General features: G+C 40.7%; 1 protein-coding gene across 1 annotated transcript; it reads left to right on the forward strand.

The window, feature by feature from the left end:
- The first annotated feature begins 3353 nt into the window (after nt 1-3353).
- LOC104801847 lies at nt 3354-9687 on the forward strand. The gene is made up of 4 exons (XM_010525232.1): nt 3354-3893; nt 8944-9183; nt 9243-9478; nt 9607-9687. The coding sequence occupies exons 1-4, from the start codon at nt 3647-3649 to the stop codon at nt 9685-9687; spliced, it is 804 nt and encodes a 267-aa protein (XP_010523534.1). The 5' UTR covers nt 3354-3646.
- Nucleotides 9688-10128: the final 441 nt, after the last annotated feature.

Here is a 10128-nt window from a genome sequence, read left to right on the forward strand (position 1 = left end):
CTTTCCCTTTGCACAGCTCATACACTATCTAGCCATGACCTTTGGCACCAACGACTTGGTCACCCGTCTTCACTCAAGATCAAGTCTGTTGGCTCTTCATCTTTACTTTCCTTTTCCAAAGCCAGGAATGACAACTCTCTTTGCTCGATTTGTCCACTGGCTAAGCAACGACAGCTTCCTTTTGCTTCTACTTCTAGTTTAAGTAGTGCTCCTTTTGACTTGTTACACTTGGATGTGTGGGGACCTTTCCAAACCCCGACCATTGCTGGTCACAAGTACTTTTTCTCTCTCGTTGATGATTGTACACGAGCAACATGGATATACTTAATGAAATTAAAGAGTGATGTTTCTTTTCTTTTCCCAGCATTTCTGTCAATGGTGAAAACTCAATTTAACAAAACAGTTAAGACCATTAGAACAGACAATGCTCCCGAGCTTTTATTCTCAGACCTCCTTGTTCAACTCGGCATCACTCATCAGTTCTCTTGTCCTTACACTCCTCAACAAAACTCGGTTGTGGAGCGTAAGCACCAACACATCCTAAATGTTGCTCGTTCTTTGCTTTTCCAATCCAACTTACCTTTATGTTATTGGGGAGAGTGTGTAACCACTGCTGTATTCCTGATTAACCGAACTCCCACTGTTGTTCTTGATCTCATATCACCTTTTGAAAAGCTTCTACAGACCAAGCCAGACTACTCCAATCTTCGAACCTTTGGCTGCCTTTGTTACACTTCTACATTACTCAAAGACCGTCACAAATTCACCCCACGCTCTAGACCTTGTGTATTCATAGGTTATCCTGTTGGCACTAAAGGTTACAGAGTACTTGATCTGGAAACACACACTATTTCAGTTTCCAGAAATGTCTCTTTCAATGAAACTATTTTTCCATTCAAATCCCAGAATCTTTCTAAAACCACCATTGATTTTTTCCCTTATCAACCTTCTCCATACATCTTATATGACACTGATCCTCCTACGTATCCTCAGTCCAGCACTTTAAAACCCACAACTTCCTCACCTTTACCTATTTCCCCTTCCCCAGTTCAGCCTTCTCTTCCCCCTGTTTTACCCACTTATTCGGATATGACAGATAACAATGCTCGACCACAATGCATTACTAGACCACCAAGTTATTTATCTGACTATCACTGCTACCATCTCACTCATCACACACCACCTCCACAAACATCTGTTACTTCTCATCCCCTAAACACTTATCTTTCTTATTCTCAACTTAACCCTCCTTACAGAAATTTTGCCTTATCCATCACCCTTGAAACCGAACCCACATCATATACACAGGCTGTCAAGTTCAGTCATTGGAGAGATGCGATGAAATTGGAACTTGATGCGTTAACCCGGACGCAGACTTGGACCATATGCTCTTTACCTCCTGCTAAGAACCCTATTGGTTGTAAATGGGTTTTCAAAGTGAAGTATAATCCTGATGGTTCCATTGAAAGGTATAAGGCCCGTTTAGTAGCGAAAGGCTACACACAGCTTGAAGGTCTGGATTATTCAGAAACATTTAGCCCTGTGGCTAAACTGACATCAGTTCGACTTTTGCTAGCTCTTGCTGCTTCTCACAACTGGTTGTTGCATCATTATGATGTCTCTAATGCTTTCCTCAATGGTGATTTATCCGAGGAAATTTATATGGTCCTTCCACCAGGATATGCTCATCTTCAGGGGGAGAATTTGCCATCGAACTCTGTTTGTCGACTGCGCAAATCTATCTACGGCCTTAAGCAAGCTTCTCGTCAATGGAATAAGAAACTCACAACTGTTCTATTGGCTGCTCAGTTCCAGCAATCCAAATCTGATACGTCTATGTTCTATCACAGACAAGGATCATCACTTACAGTAATTCTAGTTTATGTTGATGATTTGTTAATAACAGGGAATGATGCTTTAAAAATACAGGAGCTGAAACATGTTCTGCAACAGAACTTTCAGATCAAGGACCTTGGTGATATGCGATATTTTCTTGGCATTGAGGTAGCACGATCGAGGGATGGAATCCATATCTGTCAAAGAAAGTATACCCTGGAGCTCTTGGAAGAATTTGGAATGTTGGGATGCAAACCGGTTGCTTCTCCAATGGAGATGAAACTGAAGATTACTCAGAATACTGGGGACTTATTGCCTGACCCGACTCTGTATCGTAAGCTCATCGGAAAACTGATCTATCTCTCGGTGACCAGACCAGATATCAGTTTTTCTGTTACCAAGCTTAGCCAGTACATGTCATCTCCGAGAACCACACATTATCAAGCTGCTCTTCGTGTCCTCAGATACTTAAAGAATGCTCCAGGTCAGGGCATTTCTTATCATTCTTCTGTTGAAATGAAATTGGTTGGTTTCTCGGATGCGGATTGGGCCTCCTGTCCAGACACACGACGTTCGGTTACAGGTTATTGCGTGTTTCTCGGCAGCTCTCTAATCTCATGGAAATCTAAAAAGCAGCCTACAATTTCTCGAAGTAGTACCGAGTCGGAATACCGAGCAATGGCGCTAACGACTTGCGAACTTCTCTGGGTTTCTACTCTGCTTCGTGAACTTCAGATCCCTGTTTCTTCATCAGTGGAGCTTCATTGTGACAGTAAATCTGCTTTGCATATTGCGACAAATCCCGTATATCATGAGAGAACGAAACACATTGAATTAGATTGCCATTTTGTCCGTGAGCAAGTCAAATCTGGTTTTCTCAGCCTGTCTCATGTTTCATCCGGTGATCAAATTGCTGACCTACTCACTAAGCCTATCTGTGTCGATCAGTTTCATCGCCTACTTCTCAAGATGGGAATACGAAACTTGTATTCTCCATCTTGAGGGGGAGTATTAAGCGACATAAACTGACACATATTGCAACGGTTTGTGTACAACTGGGAGACAAGTGTAGAAACGCACATGAACCTGCAAAGTGTCAGATAGATAGTAGGATTGTTACGGGATCATCATTATTATTTGTTTTTCTGAGGTTGTTTTTCATTGATTTTATTCGTTATGTTGCCCTACGGTTGTTTTGTATAAATAGAGATAGAGTTGTACATGTTAAAGTGTGAGAAGAAATACAAGAAGAAAATTCCTGAAAAACTCTCTCTTTCTTCTTACTGTTCTTCGTGTTCTTCAACCCATTTTTTCCAGATTTCCTCTGTTTCTTCTTAGAAAAACTTTGCCGAGGAGACTGAAGATTTTCAGAGTTTATGAGAGTTTGTAGTTGATCAGAATAAGGTTTGCTCTTGATTCTGATGTGTTTGAGAGTGAAATAACAAGTAAAGTGCACAAGAACTTGTTGCAGGAGAGAGGAGGACGAAAATGGAGAAGAAAGGGGGTGAGTTCTTCTGAAACATTCACTTAATTCCCTTATTATTCTGAACATGATACAAGGAATATAAATAGGACATTTGCATAAGATTTGCAGAGAATATAGCTGTTAGAAAAGAGAAATGTGTCAGCAGCTTTGCAGGAGAATAATGTGTCAGATTATGGGCTTGCATCTTAGAATATTCTCTTCATGATCTGAACAAATATTATGGGCCTTCTTCTCTAAGTCTTGGCCCAAGTCTTGATCTCCTAACTCAGAAGATTGGGCCTCCACTTTCAAATCTCGGCCCAAGTCTTCATTTCCTATGCTCTCATGGTCTTCAACAGAGACGACGTCGAGATTGCAACAGAGGAGACGACGCCGAGACGGAAGAGACGACACCGAGACGGAGGAGACGACGCCGAGACGATGTCTGTCGATGGACGAGATAACTCTGAGACGGAGGAGAGGATTCAGGCGAAGCACAACTTGGCTCGGCGATGGAGAAGACGAAGTCACGAAGCTGCAACCGCAAAGAAGGAGAAGATGAAGGCACTGGGCAGCAATCGAATCAAAAGGGGTAATTAAACCTAAACCTAAACCTAAATAATTAAACTAATTTTTAATTAAAATCGGTTATTTCGGATAACCGAAACCGATCGGTTATTTACCCGAACCGAACCGATCCGATCGGTTTTGGAATAATGGTAACCGATCGGTTATTTCTGCAACATTCGAACCGATCCGAAAACCGATTAATCGGATCGGTTTTACCCGAACTCGATTAACCCGATCCGTTTGCCCAGCCCTACTAAACACGTGAAAATACTTGGGGTGGGACCCACGGAATCAGATCACCTAATTCAAAGCGAATGGTTAGATTACAAATATCTGAACTCGGTCGATCACTATATATATATATATATATATTATCATCTACATGTATTTTTTTATACTGTTTCTAGGTTTGAGTTTGAAGGGGCAAAATTAAAATTCTGAACATTTTTAGATCCAATTTGTACAAATTGTTCTCTCCAGATTATATATTATTTTTTTTAAAAAAAATGTAACGCTCAGAAATACCAATATTAAAAAGAATTTTATTCATATTAAAATGTTCAAGATGTGTAATTCAGAATTTTTTTTTGATAACGGAGGACCCCTAGCTACTACCCTTCGGGCGCGTTGACTAGATAAATCTCCGGCCCGGGAGCAGACTTTGTATATGAATCATATAAATCCAGAAATTATCTCCCTCTCCACCAGACAAGAATCGAACACTCAATCTCAAGGTGAAGTTATCTCATAATTCAAAAACTTGTTAGGATTTAATTGGAGTAACTAACGTGTATAAGTATAAAGTCAAAAAGCATAATAATTCAATAAAAAAGGATAAAGAGACAGCATGAAAACACGGAGGAAAAAGAGAATATTACGGGGCAATATGGGAAGAAGCACTATGGAGAGAAGACAGAGAAGTATGGAGCACATGGAAAAAGTAAAAAAGTCAACCATTATTAAAGGATAAGAGACAACATGATGGCATAAAACGTGGAAATATATCAAGAGAAGAAAAGCATAAAAGGGGAGCTGCACAAACACACCAGGGGTCGAAGACCAATGCAACAGAAAGAGCATAGAGAAAGAGAGTGTTCAGAGTGAAAAATGTGTGAGTTTTATTTGTATGGGGAAACACTGGTGAGCGATACTTGAGAGAGTGCGAGGTGTATCTGAGGGGGAGCCTTCAAATAACAGACGAACCGCTCAAAGGCCTAGACGAGTCTAGGATTACACGGGGTGTACGTGGTACACATAGTGTATGGGCTGATAGAATTTCCTGTGGTACGAGGTTTTGCTTAGGGGGAGTAAAACGAGTGGTGAGTGCTACTTCAACAAAAACGAGTTGTACTTGACTTTTACCAAGGAAATAGAATCAGTTGGGTGTCTTGTATATCATCGTGTGAGCATACTTTTTCATTTGGTATCAGAGCGGGTCACTGATCGTAGGAGTTTCTCCTCTCATATCGGTGTACGATTCAGATTCACACGATGGAGGGTTTCAAGGAGATGCAATCGCTCGGAAAACATGTTATGCTTGATTCAACCAATTATGGATATTGGAAGGTGAAGATCAGTGCCTATATTCGAGGTGTTGATGAAGACGCTTGGAATTCAGTCACTGATGGATGGACTCGACCTATGGAACCAGTCGATGGAATTCAAAAGCTAAAACCAAAGAATCGATGGACAACAAAAGAAAAGAAGGATTCCGCTTTGAATCAAAAGACTCTATCTATCATCTTCAGCACAGTTTGTCATGAGGAGTTTACACAAATTCAAGGATGTGAAACTGCCAAAGAAGCATGGGATACTCTGGAACTCATACATGAAGGCACATCCAAGGTGAAGAGAAACAGACTTGATATGATAGATGTTCAATTCGAACGACTGAAGATGGGAGAAAACGAGAGCATTAAGGAGTTATGCGGAAAATTGAGTGCATTGTCAAATGAGGCAAGTGTACTTGGGAAAAAGTTTAATGACGACAAACTTGTGAAAAAGCTTCTCAACAGCTTACCAACCAAGTATCACTCTCAGATCTTTGTATTTGAAGGAGTAAACAATCTGGATACAGTTACTTTTAAAGAAACTGTAGGTACGTTTGCTGCACATGAGTTAAGATTACAACTCATGCATGAAGGTTCATCTACGTCAACACAGAAAGGGATTGCTTTGCACGTACCGGAGGTAATGGCGTCTAAATCTGAAGTCGAAAAGACCATAAAAAATAAGAAGTCATCTGAAGAAGATCTGATGGATGAAATGTCACTTATCGTCAAGAAATTCAACAAATTCTTCAAAGGGAAGAAGAATTTTGGTCCATCGGGTGACATAGATGCTGGGAAGTGTTTGGAGTGCAAAGGCATAGGACATTGGAAGGCCGAATGCCCAAGTATTGCCAAAAGAGTCAATGTGTTGAAGAATCTGAAGGAAACCCAATGCTTTGAATGCAAGGGGTTTGGACATACCAAGATGGAATGTATCAAGAAGAATGGAAAATCACGTATCATTCGTGAGGAGGATGAAACTGAATCGGACAGTGATGATGAAGAATTGTCTAATCTCATTGCATTTTTTGGACTCATTGAAGAAGAAGAAGAAGAGTCCTTGAACGAGGAAGAAAGTGATGATGAAGAAATCACCGAGGATGAACTTTTCAACGAGATGACCAAACTTGTTCAAATGAACAAAAATATATTGGATGAGAAGCAGCGGCTGGAGAAAGAACTCAGAAATACTCAGATCCAACTGACATCTGCTCAGCATCAACTGTCCCAAAAATAAAAAGAAGCATCGCTCATGAGATGTCAGATTGAAGAGACCAAGAAAAATCTTCATCTTCTTGGAAATGGAACTGGTAAGCTGGATCATCTACTTGCACAAGGAAGGAGTGCACGAGATCATTCAGGGCTTGGATATGTGGGAAAGGAGGAATATCACCCAACATTCGTATCCGGAGGAAATCTTGAACGTGAAGTATCTGACTTGGTACGAAGTACTTTTGGCACTGTCAGAAATACTCCAAAAGTCAAAGTGGATCTACGAACTTCTCAAGAGCAAAAAGAGTGCAGAAGATGCTATTATTGTGAGAAAAGAGGACATATTTGAAGGAATTGTCATTATCACATAGTTGACTTATGCTGATCAAATTAGCCTTTAAGCCCTGTACGACCTTGACATCCGTCAGCTTGGATACTCCACCACATTCCAGAGTTCATTTACCAATGATCTTCCCTTGTTTTCCATCTCCGAATGTGACATTGTCACTTGTCAAACCTACTTCAAAATCCGTCAACAGCTTCTGACGTCCTGTCATGTGTCTTGAACACCCGTTATCCAAATACCAGACACCATCTCCACTCGTTTGTTCAGACGTACGGACAACATTGCATGACACATCGGATTTACGAATCCACCTAAGTTTCTTCGAAGGATGAGACAGATAAGAGTGATTCAAGTTCGAATGAACGTACCAATTAGAGTTCCTTTTCTGTCGTAGATAATAGCAATTCCTTCGAATATGTCATCTCTTCCCACAATAATAGCAGCTTCTACACTTTTTTTTTGCTCTCGAGAGGTTCGTAGATCCACTTTTAACTCTTGGGGTATTTCTGATGGTGCCAAAAGTACTTCGTACCAAGTCAGGTACTTCTCATTCAAGATTTCCTCCAGACACAAATGTTGGGTGATATTGCTCCTTTCCCGCATATCCAAGCCCCGATTGATCTCGTGCACTCCTTCCCTGTCCAAGTAGATGATCTAACTTACCAGTTCCACTTCCAAGAAGATGAAGATTTTTCTTGGTCTCTTCAATCTAACATCTCATGAGCGACGCTTCTTCTTCTTTTTGGGACAGTTGATGCCGAGTAGATGTCAGTTGGATCTGAGTATTTCTAAGTTCCTTCTCCAACCGCTTCTTCTCATCCAACAAATATATGTTCATTCGAACTAGTTTCGTCATTTCTTTGTATAAATCGTCCTCAGTTATTTCTTCATCATCACTTGAATCATCTTCCAGTGTTTCTTCTCCTTCTTCAATGATTCCAAAGAATGCAACAGAGTTAGAAACTTCTTCATCGTCGTTGTCCAACTCGGTTTCCTTCTGTTCATGGGTGACAAGTGATTTTTTGTACTCCATCTCGGTATGCCCATAATTAGTTGAGTCAAATATTGCATGCTTCCTTGGTGCTTGCATCTCCTTGTATCCATCCATCATGTGAGACTGGATCGTACACCAATATGAGATGAAAAATTTCCTACGATCAGTGACCTGCTCTGATACCAATTGAAAAAGTAAAACTCACACGATATTGCTTTCAAAAACTTCCCAACTGATTCTATTCATTTGTAAAGAAAATGAATTACAACTCTTTTTTGTTCGAGCCTAATCCATCCCAAGAACACAACTCCCCCTGAGTTTGTTTGAATTCTATCAGCTCATAAACTGTGTGTCTCGCACACCCCATATAACCCTAGACTCGTCTAGACCCTTTGAGCGGTTCACCTGTTATTTGAAGGCTCCCCCTCAGATGCACTTCACTCTCTCTCAAGTATCACTCACCCATGTTTCTCACACCTATGATTCTTCAGCTTGTTTTCTCTTTTTCTGTTCTGCTGGGATGTCTTTTTGTAGCTCCCACGTCTTGTATTTATTCGTAACTCCTCTTCTTGTTTCCAATAATTTGCTCAATATCTTCTTTTCCTTTTTCTTGAAGTTTATTCCTTTTGCTTGATCTTTCCATTTTTCTTCAATGGCATGTTTCCTTTTCTCTTACAAGTCATTCCCTTATTGGTTGTTCCTTCCATTTCTTCACATTGACATGTTTCCTTTTTGATTGAGATCTTCTAGATATTGAATCTTCGTTTGATGCTCTTTACAAGATTAACACGAAGAATATATATATATATATATATATATATATATATATGTATATGTATATATTGAATCAAATACTGAAAAAAATACTTACCTAGAGAAGATGGTGCCGCAGTCGCATCGATTGAAGTTGTTGTGGATGTTAATACCACATTCAGACTGAAGTTGTTGTGGCTATTATATGCGAAATCAGGTTCTTTATGGGTGGCATGGGCAAGACAAAATCTGCTGCAGAAGAAAGGATTTTGGGAAACTAAACTCACAACTTCGCTATCCTGGAACATGCGGAAACTCCTGAAGCTCAGACCAATGGCGAAGCCTTTTTTGCAGATGGAGCTTGGTGATGGAAGCAAAGCATTATTCTGGCAGGATAATTGGATGTCTATGGGGGTCCTAATTGATGTGGTCGGGAGAAAGGACATCTCCCTTCTCGGCATTTCCTGAGCCCATGATCATTCTCGCATTTCCAGATATTGTGTTAAGCGCTTTCAGGGGCGAGATCAGACATACTTCTGCAACTGCATATTGCACTTCTACAAACTCCGGTTCCATCAGACGCGAAAGGCCCCGATAGGGCATTGTGGCGGCACAAACACGACGTGTTCATGCCCTACTTCTCTTCTGCTAAGACAAGAGAACAGATCAGGGAACATCTTCCGGAGAAGGAGTGGCATAAACTGGTTTGGTTTCGAGGAGCTATACCACGTATGTCGTTTCACTTGTGGCAGGTAATGCAGGAAAGATTACCAACTTGGGACCGACTTGCAAACTGGGGAATCAATTTGGATCGGTTGTGTGTGCTCTGTAACGCAGAGGATGAGTCTCATAAACATCTCTTCTTTGAGTGCACTTTCAGCAGACAGATCTAGAACCATTTGGCTATCTATTGCTGGCCGCAACCACCGCTAGACATCAAGATCTGCCAAAGCTGGATTGAAGCCCAGAACACCGACAGCTCGAGAGGGAGAAGGACCATTGTGAAGTTTACTTTACAGGTGGTGGTGCACGCTATCTGGAGGGAACGTAATAACAGGATTTTCCGACACAAAAACAAGAGTGCTGAGGTGAACATAATGAAGATCGACCGCACAATACGGGATATTCTACTCTCCGTCAAAGATCCGACGAAGGAATGCGATGCAAATCAACTTCTTGCTCATTGGTATTATCTGAGCAACAACAACACGTAGACTGATTCTCTTGGCCATTTAGTTTGGCTTTTTGCCCACTTCATCATGGTATTATCTGAGCAATAACAGGATTTTTGCCAAATATATATCCATATATATATATATATATGTATATACATGTGTCTGTATATATACAAGACACACATACCTTGAAGCCCTACCTCTCTCTCTCTATCTCCCTCTTGTTT

The sequence above is a fragment of the Tarenaya hassleriana genome, unplaced genomic scaffold (assembly GCF_000463585.1).
Source record: "Tarenaya hassleriana unplaced genomic scaffold, ASM46358v1 Cleome75, whole genome shotgun sequence".
NCBI classification, from domain to species: domain Eukaryota; kingdom Viridiplantae; phylum Streptophyta; class Magnoliopsida; order Brassicales; family Cleomaceae; genus Tarenaya; species Tarenaya hassleriana.